The sequence below is a fragment of the Urocitellus parryii genome, chromosome 4 (assembly GCF_045843805.1).
Source record: "Urocitellus parryii isolate mUroPar1 chromosome 4, mUroPar1.hap1, whole genome shotgun sequence".
NCBI lineage: Eukaryota > Metazoa > Chordata > Mammalia > Rodentia > Sciuridae > Urocitellus > Urocitellus parryii.
In genome coordinates this window covers 105,012,894-105,028,153 of record NC_135534.1, presented here as the reverse complement: position 1 = coordinate 105,028,153, position 15,260 = coordinate 105,012,894, and the positions used below count along the sequence as shown (strand labels likewise).

The following is a 15,260-nucleotide window of genomic DNA, read 5'->3' as shown; positions in this document are numbered from 1 at the left end:
CTTTGGGCATGCCACTGTCCTCTCGGGGTGATGGTTCTTGGCAATGTGCATCCCTTCTCCCAGCAGTGGCTCTGAGTCCTGTGCCCTTGCCCAGCATCTTGGGTTTCTGAGGACTGGCCTGCTGCTGCTGCTGCCAGAGCCAATCTCCCGAATGTCTCTGAGGCCTGGGGGAGTGGCCCCAGGACAGGAGCCTCTTGGAGATTCCCTGCACACCTCCCCAAGAGCACGAAGCCTCCTGGGTGCTGAGAATCTGCTCTGCCCTTTTCTGCCCTGCAGTGAGGTTTGACTGGGACCAGTCTCTGCTAAAAGTCTACTCTGAGTCCTCTCATGAGTGGCTTCCCGTCTGCAGCAGCAGCTGGAATGACTCCGACTCAGAGAAGACCTGCCGGCAGCTGGGGTTTGAAAGGTAAACCTCCCGAGGGCCCCAGGGGTGCAGCAGGCTCTTTGCAGGGGTGTCGCAGGCGCATCATAGGAACCCCTTGTTAAAGGGCCATAGGCCACCAGGGCTGATCCTAGTAGCTCAGGGTATATCTTTCAAAAAGGCAGTGGCCCTGGGATCCTATGAGTGTGGGGCAAGCAGTTTCCCTGAGGCCCCGTGATAATTATTTGCTGTAATCAGTCCCCTCTACAGCTCTGCAGCAGAGCACCCTGTGTCGTTGCCACACTGAATGGTTTCAGGCCCCACGAGGTGGCTGGATGTTTGGTCAGGTCTCATCTTCTGACAACTGGGAACCAGAAACTCAGGCTATGCAAAGCCCTTTGGTGGACTCTGAGCAGTAGTAGTTTTTGTTTGGACTAGAACTCATGAAATGGGAAATCAGGTGGGGCAGGTGTGGCCAGGTCAAGTCATAAGAAGCTTTAACTCTAAAGATTTTAAATCAAGGAGCCAATGATGATGGGTGGAACAGGGAGCAGGGTGGATCCTGATCTTCCTACGGAAGGAGCCTCCAGTCGGCAACCTCCCTCTTGGTCTGAGTCATTAAGCTGAGTGGTTTTGTGTGTGAGGTTGTAGGGAAAGGTTTAGGATCTCCCTGTGGGTTCTCTGTAAAAGAATCACCTGGAAAACCATGGTTGGGGGCTAGGACTTAAAACTAGTTCTCGTCCCTCTCCTCAGCCTCAGAGTCCTGGTGGAGGGCAGGGAGATGCTGAGTAATCCAATGGAAACCATTGACATTTGTTATTCATGAATTGTGTGACCACATTCAAGCCTGAACCCCGGGGATATTCAGTTCTTTAAATATGGTTTATTCAAAGAGCATTCACTGAGCTTTTATGAGATGCTAGTGACTATGTGGCACCTGGACACAATGGAGTAAGAGGTGATCCTGCGCTTGAAGATGCTCTAGTAAGAGAGGCTTACACCAACAATCCCACTTAAGGACATGCGTGGGGGCTCTGTGGGGACAGGACCACGAAGGTGCCTAGCTGCATTTGGAAGAAAGAGCAGAGGATGGAAGGATGGGACCTCCCTCTAGGATGTGTGAAGTCCCAGCTTTGGGCAAGGACACACCACATTCTAGAAATGTACACAATTTCCACGCAGAGAGTGGAAACACACCAGAATCACCTGAGGTGCTTGTGAAGATGTGCCCCAGAACCCACATCTCTGTGATTAGGATTTAGAACCTGCTTAGCACACACCCAAGGGGATTCCTGGCATGCTGTGCCCCGAGAGTCACCAGTGTACTTGTCTAGGGTCCTCAAACTTAAAAACTGCAAATCATCAACCTGGGGATCTTTGCAATGCAGATTCAGACTCAGTAGGTCTGGGATGATGCTGATGCTGCTGGTCATGGACCACAGTTTAGACAGAAAAGGGTGAGATTGGTGCTTCTCAAACTTGCATCAGAACTGCCTCGAGGTCCTGTTAAAATAAAGATTGCTGGGAGCATCCCCAGAGCTTCCAATTCAATAGGTCTGGGGTAGAACCTGGGAATGTGCATTTCTAAAGACCTCCCTGTCTGGAACCACACTTTGAGAAGTACTGGGCTGGTACACGGGGCTAGTGGGTTGGGGCAGAATATGCAGGTGGGGTCCAACTATATGGGACCTTGACTGCTGCATGGAAGAATGGCCACCATTCAGACCACTGCGGTCCAGCCTCTGTCTGCAGGGCTGTTGGGGTGAGGGCTCTCAAGCATCTGGAGAACTTGGGGCACTCTATCTCCAATGGGCTCATTCTTCTTCTCCTTCCTCCTTCACAGTGCTTACCGGACAACCGAGGTGGCCCACAGGGATTTTGCCAGCAGTTTCTCAATCTTTGAGTACAACTCCACCATCCAGGAGAGCCTCCGCAGGTGTGGTGGGGTGAACCAGGCTGCCTGCCTGTGAGCCGTGGAATGAGGGGCTGGGAGGGGTCTTTGAGTCAGGGACCCCCTCTCCCTTGCCTTTCATGGACCCAGGCCCCAGGAATCCATCATGAACCTTCAAGGGTATCTCAGTTATGTTCCATTTTCACCACCCCGCCTACCTGCTTAAAAGTTCTTATTCAAGCCTTAGGGCTGAGAGTTTGCCTGGTTGTCAGTGATAATTAATAAATGCCGCGTCCCCTGCACGGCTCTTAATTCAGTTTTCTGAGCCAGGAAGTGAGGGGATGGAGAAAAGACAGATACACAAACAGAGAAAAAAACTGGGTCTCGGTGGTTGACTACAACCCTGTTAGGAGGTGGTGACACGCAACAAGCTCAGCACGTTTATTACATAGATACAAACATCAAAAGGATTTATTGTGAGAAAGTTGCTTCCAAGTAAGCAGAGCCAAGGTCATGAGTATGAGCAGCCCGATTATGACTGTCAACTTGTGCCCATAACTTTCCACCCCCGGGCACCTGGTGTCTGAATCTCAAGGCCAAGAACTGAATAGCTCTGTGGTTGGCACAGAACCTCCTATTGAAAAGGGCTTCACCATAGCAATGGGGCAGTCTCAAATCGAGGCCTTTGAACAAGGTTCCCAAGAGAGGTGTCCCCTGTGTCACAGGACAGTTTGAGAGCCATAATTCAGTTGCTGCTCCTGACAAATAAATCTTGGGGCCACCCATCAGCCAGGTGTTTGAACTGAAAGCTTCTGCAGAGACTGGAGTTGGGACAGCAGTAAAAAGCATAGCTGGGATGGGGTTGGAGATCAAGAGCAAGGGCACTGCAGGTGCAAGTGGCCAGGGACCAGGAGGCCCATCTAGGAAGCACCAGCCTCCATTGGGACCTCCTGGTTCTCTGTCATCCTTGTCATTGCAGCCCTTCCTCAAAAGACCCGACAAGAATAGTTAGTGTAGGGAAAATATATTCTGGCTCATTGTTTCAGAGCTTCAGTCCATGATCAACCAACTCCATAGCTCTGGACCACAGGTGAGGCACAACATCATGGTGGTAGAGTGTAGCAAAGAAAGCAGCTCAGGATGTGGCAATGAGGAAGCAGAGAGAACACTGGTCACCAAGGACAAAATACCAGCCTGTGAGGCAAAGCCCCAGTGACACACATCCTCCAACCACTCCCACCTGTCTGCAGTTACCACTCAGCGAATCCTTATCAGTGGACTAATCCATTGATTGCTACCACTCTCATAATCTAATCATCTCACCTCTGAATGTTCTTCTATCGTCTCACATATGAATTTTTGAGGGATACCACATATCCAAATTGTAACATAATCCACTGGGAGGGGGGAAGTGTTCCACCTGCTGGCATTGTTTACTTTGTGGAAGGGAGAGAAGAAGCAAGGGTCTGAGAGATGGCGTGGTGCATCTGGATGCCTGCTCTAGGTTAGCTGGATTTGCTTGTTACTCTGAGGAACTGTCAGAGGAGCCTTCAATCACATGTTTAGTTGTAGAAGATGCTAGAACAGTGAAGACTTGGGTTCAAAGAACTGGGAGGGAGGTGAGAATGGAGATAATTTGCTTTGAACCATCCCTATTCCTGGAGAAAGTGCTGGAAGGAAGAATTTCCCACTGGGAGAGAGAAAGTCAAAGTCTCCACTTCTTGTGACAAGGGTAGCTTCCTGGAAATGGGATCGGATCTGAGCAGGAGTCAGCTGGGAAGTCTTCCTGGAGGAGGTGGCTACTGGGCCCTCTTCTCACCTTCTGTGTGTCCTCTTGCAGGTCTGAATGCCCTTCCCAGCGGTACGTCTCTCTCCAGTGTTCCCGTAAGATGCTCTTTTTTTGTATTGTGGTGTGTGTGGGTTGGGAGTCAGGGGGCAGGAGGTGATGAATGGCCCGGGTCTCAGCCAGGAGTCCTGCTTCGGGACCAGAATCCCATAAGGACCATCCTAGAATCACATTTTCTCTCTCCTAATTCTGGTAAGGGTCAGTCAGCAACTTCTCTCTTTCCAAGGAAGCCACACAAGTCTTCTGCACTCTAGGCCAAGGCCAAGGACAGGGCAGGAGTGTAGCCTGTGGGAAGCTAAGGGCTCTGTATCCATAGACAGGGCCCTAGATGGAGAGGAGGATCTGGAGCCAACAGCTATGAGCACATTGCACGTGGACACTGCGTGGTGGCTTTACAAACAAGGCTGCAGTGAGAGCCCACAGCTTCCCTTTGAGGCAGATGCTAATGCTGTCCACCTACCTTTTAAGTAAGGCTGAAATGTTTACATTGCCGGAGGTCAGACAGGCCACTGGCAGATGAGAAGCTGGTATCTGACCTTGGGTCTGACCCAAAGCCCAGGCTGTGACCCATCCCAGAATGACTGTGTTCTCAGTGACAGTTAGGGGCAGGGAGGACACAGGACTGGGATGGAGTGACCACCCCCCTAGGGCCTCACTCTCTCCCCTGCAAGGAGAAAAGACACTGGTCTAAGCACACTCTGGGGGCTGCCTCCTGGTCCATGATTGCAAGGGTGACTCTCGTTCCATGCTTGGAGATGTTCCCTGAGATGGAGGGCCACCAACAGCACTCAACGACCCATCGTGTGGGCACAAGCCCACGTGTGTACCACAGGAAGTTTATTTCTCCATCATCTTGAATGACAGAGATGCCCGTCACAATGCTTATCAATTCAGGGTCGTGTTAGAATCTGTCTGTTTTTCTGAGCCCCTGGCAGCAGCCCCCAAATGTACCCTGAAACCCTAATGCCTGGCTCAGTGCCAAACATTGGGCACTTAGTCAGCACTGATCAAATTAATGAAAGATTGAACGAATGAATAGAAGGAAAGGGGAAGCTGTCTGGGATCAAACTTCCTACCAGGTGATCCAAAATGCTGGCCCACCATGTGGTCTTCCTGCTTGAGCAGGAAGCAGCTGTACCACATTAGACTAGGTGAGGGAGAGAGGCATCTCAGGTGGGTGGGAGGGTGCTGGGTGGGCACCTTTCAGGATGGGATGCCTGAGCCTACAGGAGACCCAGGGAGTGAGGCAGGGGCTTTGAGAGGAGCAGGTTTATGGTTTGTCTCTTCACTTCCCCAGACTGCGGTCTAAGAGCCATAACCGGGAGGATTGTGGGAGGGACGCTGACCTCAGAGAACAAGTGGCCTTGGCAAGTCAGTCTTCACTACGGCATCACCCACATCTGCGGAGGCACACTCATCGACGCCCAGTGGGTGCTCACCGCTGCCCACTGCTTCTTTGTGTAAGTGCCTGAGGGACCCTGTGATTCGGTGCTGCTAGGGATGGGGGACCACCGGGAAGGGTGGATTGCAGACTGACCTCTCGGTGGAGGAGGGCGTGGTGTGAGCCCAGAGCCCCTGGGCCAGAGGCTGGTGCTGCTGGTCAGGATCTGCAGTGGTTGTTTGGTCCTGGAGAGTGATTTAGAGCACTTGTGTTGAGGCAGGTCCAAGAATGAGAAAATGCCATGATTTCTCCCAGGAAAGTGAGGCAGGAAGGAAGAGGAACTTTGAACCCTTCCCCTGAAGAGCAGGGTGGAAAAACAGGCTTTGGGCTTATGCCATCTCCTGCAGAGGAGCCTGAGAAGTCAGGAACACGGTCCCAGGAATTGAGGGATGAGGATGAAGAGAGAGCAGTGCAGTCAGCTCTGACAGTGTCTGGTCAGTCTTGTCTCCTCAGGGGCCCACACAGCCCAGACCTCAGGGGCTCTGGATTCCCATAAGTGAGTCTTCAGCAGGTCACTCTGTCCCATCTAAATCTCCAAGGCTGCTAAGGGTACTACTATGACTGTGATCTGTCCCATCCACTGCTTTCTATCCTTGGTGGCCTGCTGATAAGATAGTGGAGCGTAAATGCCACATCCTTTTTCCTTTATCACATTGTAAGGTGCAGAATGACTCATTCAGAATATGGGAATGTGGGGGATTGCTTTGGATCTCAGACAATAGTGGTCCCCTCCAGAGGTCAATTCATCTATCCTGCTGCAGTTCCCTGTATGCAGCAGGGGCTGCCAGTGAACTCTGCCAGGTGGGTAACTGGAGGGTGCTTTCTTGTGGCAGGACCCGGGAGAAGATCCTGGATGGCTGGAAGGTGTATGCAGGGACTCACAACCTGCACCAGCTGCCTGAGGCAGCCTCCATCTCCCAGATCATCATCAATGGCAACTACACGGATGAGCAGGATGACTACGACATTGCACTCGTGCGGCTCTCCAAGCCCCTGACCCTGTCCAGTGAGTGAATCTGTGCCCCCTTCTCTCTTCCCCAGCACCCTTGGCAGCCCTTGGAATTGGCAGTGCCTGTGGACTCATCTGGGGGCCCTGGACCCTCAGCATAGCAAAAGTCAAAGACTCCTAGACATTATTAGATGGGATACTGCTCCTGGGGATCAGGGACAGGTCCTTGTTGCCCCAGTATTGAAGATTAAACACCAGAGAAATGCCGAAGCAAGGGTAGAAAGCAAGTTTTATTTAAGAGAGGGACAGAGATAGACTTCTGCTGAGAGAAGGGGCCCAGAACTGGGGGTGTCTTGCTCTTTTATAAACCCCCAGAATCCCCCACCTTCTCCTTCTCTGTGTACATGCCTCAGGGCAGAAAGGAGCAGCACAGGGGGTAATCACTTGTGTTGGGCAGTGCAGTCCTGGAGGTGTTAGCAACCTGTTGAGCTGGGAAGTGTGATCCCAGAGGTTAGCTGTTAGCAACCTGGTGATAACTAGCCCTCATCCTCTCCACCCCCATTATTCATTATCTACGCTGACTGCTAGGCCTTCATCCCCTGTCCCTTGCCTCAGTTTGTTGAGAAATATATTTCCTGTCCCCTCAGGCCAGGCAGGGCTGCAGGCAGATTGCTTTTTGGCAAACAAAGCATGTGGGGAGTCAGTACAGTGGGCTCATTTTGTAGAATTATTCTCTTAACCTTGGGTTCCCACCATCCTCATCTATCTGTCCCCTTACAAATGAAACACTTTTATTTTATAATCAAGGAAATTGAGACCAAGGATTAGAAATGTTTGTTCCAAATGACACATCTCGCATTGCAAATTGCTACCAGAGTCAGGGCTTCGATACTGGTCTTAGTCAATATAAATAGGTTGAATTGTTGCACTGGTAGTGACTGAGCAGAGGCCAGCCACTGTGGCAAGCATGTGACATGTATTATTGCATTTACTCCTCACAACCCTGTGGAGCAGGGCCTATTATTAGCTTCCTCTGACACATGAGGAAGTGGCGCTCTAGAGAAAGATAATTACCTAAGGCCACAAGTAATAGGTGGCAGCTTGTGGGATCCAGGTTGATCTGACACCCAAGCAACGCTCCTGCCACTCGGCTCTGGGCTGGCAGATTGTACACACTGCAGCAGAGCGCGTGAGCGTGAGCCAGTGCACGTTGGACAGCTAGCTGCCATGAAGTTGGAGCTAAGGACCGGAGGGGGCTGCACCACGGAAATGCTGCAGAAGTTCTCAGGTCACTGCGAACAAGGGATGCCAAACGAGGCTTCATCTCTCGTTCACTCATGGGCTCACTTACCAGATACTCACTGTGCACCTACTCTAGGCCAGCTCTGCCATTGCAAAGCAAACAGAACGAAACAGGTGACACACCCAGACAACCAGAAGGGGCCACCAGTGTGATGTTGGGGGCCAGGGAAGCTGTGGTGACACAGATGGGGGCAGCTAATCAATCTTGACAGGCTGAGAGATCCAAGGTAGATTCTCAAAGGCCTGGTGAAGGGGGCCTCAAGAATGGGGTCAGAATCCTCTAGCACAAGCAAGTCTCACTGGTGGCAAAAGCTGGAGGGCCTCTTCTGGAGGACTGGGATTTCTGGAAGCCTTGGAGGGTTCTGGTTAGTCCAGCCATTCTGGTGCTCTGAGCATGTGAGCCCGTGTTTCCTGGCACATTCATTATGGAGGGAGTGCTGACATGAGTCAGACTGCTTAGCTCCTCAGAGTGGGGTGAGGAGGAGGATCTCGGGCCAGCTCCTACGCCAGGGCCAGACCGGAACCACGCCCACTCAGGCCACGCCCACCAGAGCCACACCCTCAACCCTCCCCCTTCCAGTCCTGCCTGCAGAGACTGGGGCTGAGGTGGGGGTACATACACAAGGGTCTGTCGGTCTTCAGGACCAGAATGGGTCTTTTCAATCTTGTAAGACCTGGGCTTCATTTGGCTAAACATCCAGATCTTACTTCTTACCCATCTTCTTGATATTATTAGGAATTCCAAAACAAATTAAGTAGTTTCTAAAGCCAATGAAAGCTATGAAATATTGCACAGCCTTCTCAGAAAGTGGCATTCCCTTTCCAGGGTTTGATGGGCCCCTGAGCTGGAAGAAGAGCCTTCATTTGAAAATTGCAATTCAGATTTATATAGCCCTGTGGTCAGACTATGTGCCCTGACTTTTAGTTTATAGATTAGGGCTGTTTTTTTTTTTTTTTTTTTTTTTAACTGGTTTGGAAGGCCAACCACCTTGAATTACAGTACTTTATGAGAAAATTGTGAAAATTCACTGATGAATTTAATTCTCCCTTAAAACAAGCAGAATATATAATAACAAGTAGAATATATAATAACAGAACACAGAACAGTATTACATGTTTTTAAGAGTTTGCATCTCAAAAATGGGCCCATCACCAAACAGAGGTCTGAAGAGATTCCCCAGAAGAGAGAAGTGGCCCTCAACTTGGCCCTTGTAGACTATTGATATACATTGCCCAAAAGAATTTCAGGATGCAGCCAGAGTCACCAGTGACTAACATCTATAATCCCAGCAACTTGGAAGGCCGAGGCAGGAGGATTACAAGTGCAAGGCCAGCCTCAGCAACTTAGTGAGAGCCTGTCTCAAAAAATAAAAAGGGGGCTGGGGATGTGGCTCAAGCGGTAGCGTGCTCGCCTAGCATGCGCGGGTCGCTGGATTCGATCCTCAGCACCACATAAAAATAAAATAAAGATGTTGTGCCCACCGAAAACTAAAAAAAAATAAATAAATAAATATTAAAAAATTCTCTCTCTCTCTAAAAAAAAAATAATAATAAAATAAGAAGGATTGGGATATAGCTCAGTGGTAAAGTGCCCCTGGGTTCAATCCCCAGGATAAAAAAAAAAAAAAAATCAGGATGCATCAGAAAGAGGCACGAGATATATTTAGGAATGCAAGAAGTACACACTCAAAGGGACAGAAAATGTGTGTTCCTCGAGAGTGAGATGCATTTTGGGGTCTCAGGTTCTTCTTTTAAAGGAAACTTTGTAAATAGCGAACATAGAGGTATGGGGGCTGGGGGCGGTGGCAGCACAGAGCACAGGTCCCGTGATCTGGTTCTTTTCTGGATCTTTAGGTTTGGAATGTCCTCATTATAGAGGTTTCTAACTATAGTTTCCTTTGGCTTTATTTACTCTAAAGAAAATAAGTTGTGTAAACTAGCAACGCGCGTGTAGGCATTAATTAACCAGATTCACAATACTCTAAAATTCTTGGGCCTTTCAGGAATTTAGGTCTGGAGGAAAACAAGCCTGGGAAGTGAGGGTGAGGGTGTTCTTGGAGCTTCTTAGGTTTAAAGTTAGTTTCTTCTCCCTTCCCTGGTGGTCTCCTTTCTACCTAGTCCTATTTCCTCTATCCTACTGCAGACATTGAAAAGAAATCATTTTTTTGTTAATAATTGATGCTCTCTCTTCGTGTGTGTGTGTGTGTGTGTGTGTGTGTGTGTGTGTTTACAGAGATAAAATGTGGGAGACACTGATATTCAAAGCCCTATTTATGAGAGAAGAGCTTCCCTTTCTTCCTCTCATCCTCTCTGTTCATGGAGCATTTAATATGTGCCAGGTGCTATTCTAAGTGCAGGATGCTGCCATGAACACAACAGACCTTGGAGAGCATTGCAAAAGTCTATTTTTCAAGCAATATTTTCCTCCTGCAAGTTGGAGTTTGGTGACTAATGCTCTAGACCACCTAGGGGCACAGTCTGCAGAGGGTATTTATGAAGTGATACTCAACAGCGCCTTCAAAATATTGCTGTGTGGGGAGCAAGGGGGCAGTGGCTGTGTTGTGCCTCTCTAGGGATGTGCTCCTCCTGCTTGTGGTGTGTTTTTGTTTTTGTTGTTGTTTGTTTGTTTGTTTTACCCAAGCTGGTAAAAATTTGGAGAGAGTGAAGTGGGCCCTGGCCAACCAGCAGGTGCCCTCCCACATCAGGCTGCACACACCATGAAGTGCCATGGCCCTAACATTTGCAGCTTAGCCTGCAGCTGTCCCTTGCTCTGAGTAAAAAGCATGGAAGAGGGGAGACCCTCCATTGGTATCAGCTTGGCCCAGTGCAGTTTCTAAGGCTATGAATCTCCATATATGGCAACCACTGACATCAGAATGACCTCGAAGACTCTGGCAGAAACCTGAGGACTGCAGGTTTGAGATAAAGTGATTGAGCCAGATGCAGTGGTGCACGCCTATAATCCCAGCCACTCAGGAGGCTGAGGCAGGAGGATCACAAGTTCAAGACCAGCTTCAGCAACTTAGTGAGGCCCTAAGCAACTTAGCAAGACCCTGACTCAAAATACAAAAATAAAAATGGATGGGGGATGTGGCTCCGTGGTAAAGCACCTCTAGGTTCAATCCCCAGGACCCAAACAAACAGACAAAAACCATAAAGTGGTTGAGTTTCTTGCCTGGTCAGTCTAAGGCCTGGAGGATTCAGAGCTATTCTGGGAGCAAGGATGGGTCTTAGAACATTGGTACTCCTGAAACCTCCAGCCTGTTCCTTCACTGACACCTGAGGTCTTGTTGCAGGTCATATCCACCCTGCCTGCCTCCCCATGTATGGACAGACCTTCAGCCTCAACGAGACCTGCTGGATTACGGGCTTTGGCAAGACCAAAGAGACAGATGGTGAGAGGCAGAGATGCCAGGCTGTGTGTGCATGCGTTTGGACATGTGTGAGTGCACACGTGGTGGGGGCATGTCTGGGTATACAGATGAGGGTCTATCCAGATGAGGTTTGGAGATCATTCCCCAACTTGCGTGTGAATGTGTTGTACAGACACCTGCATATGTATCAGCCAGTCAATGTGACAATGCCCTCCGGCAAGACCACCAGGGAAGGCCCTGCAGTTGAACAAGTTGGGTTCGGTGCTCATGGCAATGAGGGAGAACTCACCTGGTGGAGAACTGTGGGGCATTTCAACCAGAGGACATTGGGAAGGGCTCAGCACAGCAGGTGGGTGGCATGGGAGTGTTCAAAGAAGTAGGACTTTTCTCTAGATTGGATGTAGTCGGGCAGCAGGGGAAACTCTATAATTGGGGAACTTAATAATCTTATCCAGAAGGAAGGGAGAGTCTATAGCTATGGTGGTGGAGGAGCAGCGGTCCCTCATGTGGCTGAGAGGGGGGGTGTCTTGTGTTTTTGTGGTTCACACAGTGGCCTTTTATTGGCCTGACCTTAAACAGGACAGAGAAGGAGTCTTGTTGTTCTGTGTTACTGTGTCCTAGTCACAGAGTGCCTTACCTGATGTCAGTTCTATAAGATTGTTCATGTCCCTCAGAAGGACAGCACAGTCCAGCCAGCCTGGCTCTTGGACTCAGGCCAGCTCCATGAAATCAGGGCCACTTTTCCCTGACTCGTGAGATGAAGCAGTGTTTGGTTTGGGCTCAGCCAAACACTGACCAGCCATGTGGCTGTGACTTCAGCCCTAGGTTGTCCCCCTGTAAGTGGGTCGGTAAGGCCTGCCCTCTTTAGGGCACACAGTTTATGAAAACAAATGAAGTGACATCACTGATGGTGCTTTACACATGCACCAGAGTGTTACAATGTGTCAGGTGGCCACACAGGCTGGTGAGTTTGTGCATACGTAGGACCCTGTCCTATATGCAGTGAGCTGTGTTTTGTGAGAAGGTGTGTGTACCCATTTGTCTTGGGTGTCCCACCACAGAGAGCCTCCCTTGGCCTGGGTCCAGGCTTGGGTGGCACCCTGTGCTCCCAGGAGACTGAGTCTGCATCCTGTGGTGTGTGGTTAGAGGGCCATGAAGCCGTCCAGTCTCAATGGCTTCCCATCTTCTCTCCTTCTATTCTCACTTCACTGAAGAGAAGACATCCCCGTTCCTCAGGGAGGTGCAAGTGAGCCTTATTGACTTTAAGAAATGCAATGACTACTCCGTGTACGACAGCTACCTTACCCCACGGATGATGTGTGCTGGGGACCTTCGCGGAGGCAGAGACTCTTGCCAGGTGAGGCTCAGGACCCAGGACCCCGTGCTAGGGGAAGGCTGGGGTGTTGGGATTGGTATGGGAATCGGGGCCCCACCCTTTCCTGCTTGGGAGGGCCTCCCCACCTGGCTGACATGCTGACTCTCCCTTGTAGGGAGACAGCGGGGGGCCTCTTGTCTGTGAGCAGAACAACCGCTGGTATCTGGCAGGTGTCACCAGCTGGGGCACGGGCTGTGGCCAGAGAAACAAACCGGGTGTGTACACGAAAGTGACGGAAGTCCTCCCCTGGATTTACAGCAAGATGGAGGTGAGAGCCCTGCCCAGGGACACTATGGAGGCAGGCTGAGAACTCCCCAAAGTGGGAGCCTGGCAGAGGGCCCAGGCTTTTCCCGGGGTGTAAACAGAAGTCCCCTGGGCCCTTTGCATTTGTTCAAGGCAGAGTCAGATGTCAGGCCCGGGGGGCCAGCTCCAGCTGTCCCGGTTTCTTTCCCTCCTTTCCTTCCCTCAACAGATCCCAGAGGGAGTAAAAGGGTCCACCTGGGCTCGGTCCCAGCCTCAGTACCCCTCTTCTCTCCCAGGGATGGCCAAAGTGTGAGTTCTCACAGGCCGTGAAGTGACCCCTGGAGTGGGTTAGGAGGACTCCCTCCATGGCAGGATATTGAGCATCAGGAAGCAGGATCTGCCCCCAACTCTGCTGACCCAGCTCAACCCCAGGCCCCCTGTCTGTAGCCGGGAGACTAGCCGTGGCTCTGGGCAAGGGCAGAGTAGTGGAGAGCTCAGAGCGGCCAGAAACCAGTGCATGGGGCTCTCAGGATGCTTCTGTCTTCCTTCGCTGCCTCTCTTCTCTGATGGCAGTGCCAGGTGACCACTGGGCTCACTTTGGGTTTCTGTTCTCCTCTCTTCCTCAGAGTGAGGTGCGCTTCCGCAAGTCCTAACCAGCTCCACCTGACGGCATGAGCTGCTTTGAAGACTCTGGCCAAAGGCACTGTGCCATGTCAATATCTGGGCTAATGGTCACCAGGCACCTTCGTTAATCCCACCTCCACTGTCTGCTGCCTCTTTGAGAGTGTGTGTGTGTGTGTGTGTGTGTGTGTGTGTGTGTGTGTGGCTGTTCTTCCAAGTTCTTCAGAAACCAGGAGAGCTGTCCACTCTTCTTGGAATCTCAGGCTGGAAGTCTTCTGGAGATGTGAATTTGGGCTCTGTGGATGTTCCTATGGGGAGTCCATAGATGGACAGAGGAGGCGAAGCCAGCACAGAGCCTGGGGAAGGGCCTGGAAAGTGACATCAGGAATTCTTGCTTCTCTAACCCTGACTGGGAAACTAGCCCAGAGTGGGCAGATACCCAGCATCCCAAGTGACACTATTGCTGTCCTGGGACAGAAAATGATTTTGTTGGAAGTGCCAGCCTTTCCATGCCTGGACCATCCTCAGCAGAAAGCCAGTTCCATTGGCATCACAAGCATGGCACTCTCGCTCAGACTCCTGCACTGTGGATTCCCGGAGTTGAACTACGCTGTCCAGGCTGATGACTGTGGCTCGGGCACACCGTATTTGTTTGGTCACAAGCTATTGGGGCAGATTTTATTTTATTTTTATATTTAAGAAATAGAAATAGATGTATTTTTAAAGATTCTCCAGAAGTTCCTGGGGCCTTGGGGGTTATAACTCCAGGGGACTCATGGGAGTTGTACCACTACTATATGTTCTGGCTTCAAGGAACTGGGTGAAGGACCCTGCTGGACATCTCCAAGGCTACAGTGACTGGAGCCCCTTTGAGATACTCAGGGAAGCAAATCCTCATTTGGGCTGGCAGGAAAATCCAACACAAAGAGAACCACAAACTGTTCCTGCCTCCGGGGCTACAGCCAAGGCATGAAGAAATGAAGACGTGGGTGTTGCTCCTATTCAGCCCCAGGAGCCCCAGGGAAGTTCATGTGGACAACATCCCTCCTGACCAGGACTATCCTGGAACTGTGAGGATTTGTTCTCAGCTTTCTCAATCTTTCAGTTCCTTGTTGTTCCAGAAACATAGGACTTACTTGAAAATGGCCATGGAGAGAAAGGGAACATGGCCCCCAGGCCTTCCAAACAGCGTCCCTGGGGGATCTGAGCAGGCCCTGCTCCTGCAGGCCATCAGTGCAGCTAGCCTCCTTCCAACTGAAGGCCTGGGGCTTCCCCAAGCTTTTCTCTGGGGCACTTCCCTCCTGGGGCCATCTGAGGCCCCTGTGGTGCTGTGATCTTCAGAGGCAGGTCAAGCAGATCAGCCCAGCCCAGTCCAGGCAGGCAGCCACCCAGGGAAGAGACAACCCTGGAAGGACAGGCTGGCAGTGGCCAGAATCTGATGAGGCTGGGTACGTCGGGGACTGTTATCAAGACTGGGGTGAAGGGCAGCGCCCAGCAATAAAAGTTGTGTGACCTGCAGAAGCGGTTGTGTGTTTTACTGGCCACCTAGGTAGAACATCAGGGTTGCCCACCACTGTCCAGACATCTCAGTCACAGATCTTAGTTTGGGTTCCTTATCTTTGGGTTCTGCTCACTTAGTCACACATCCATTCATGTACCTGTTCATAGGTTGTATCAGCGTCTACTCCACTAGGTCCTTGTGCTGGGCCCAGGAGGTACAGAGACAACAGACTCCTCCAGGACCTGGGTCATGACCCAGGGTGATGGCAGCCCTGGTGGAGTGTGGATACCATGCTTGGAACATGAACAAGGAGTCTTTTGGGCACACCTAGAGAGGTCAGGGAGGCTTGCAGAGGA

The 15,260-nt window shown here is 50.9% G+C and overlaps 1 protein-coding gene across 1 annotated transcript in view; it reads left to right on the top strand.

Moving 5' to 3' along the window:
- Tmprss13 (transmembrane serine protease 13) overlaps nt 1–13,462 on the top strand; it is a 28,691-nt gene extending 15,229 nt beyond the window's left edge. The window contains exons 5-13 of the mRNA XM_026396371.2: nt 277–406; nt 2,205–2,297; nt 4,093–4,136; nt 5,396–5,558; nt 6,373–6,545; nt 11,087–11,185; nt 12,379–12,521; nt 12,655–12,807; nt 13,409–13,462. Of these exons, the coding sequence (XP_026252156.1) occupies nt 277–406; nt 2,205–2,297; nt 4,093–4,136; nt 5,396–5,558; nt 6,373–6,545; nt 11,087–11,185; nt 12,379–12,521; nt 12,655–12,807; nt 13,409–13,435 (1,025 nt within the window). The 3' untranslated portion in view covers nt 13,436–13,462. The remainder of the gene's footprint in view (nt 1–276; nt 407–2,204; nt 2,298–4,092; nt 4,137–5,395; nt 5,559–6,372; nt 6,546–11,086; nt 11,186–12,378; nt 12,522–12,654; nt 12,808–13,408) is intronic.
- Nucleotides 13,463–15,260: the final 1,798 nt, after the last annotated feature.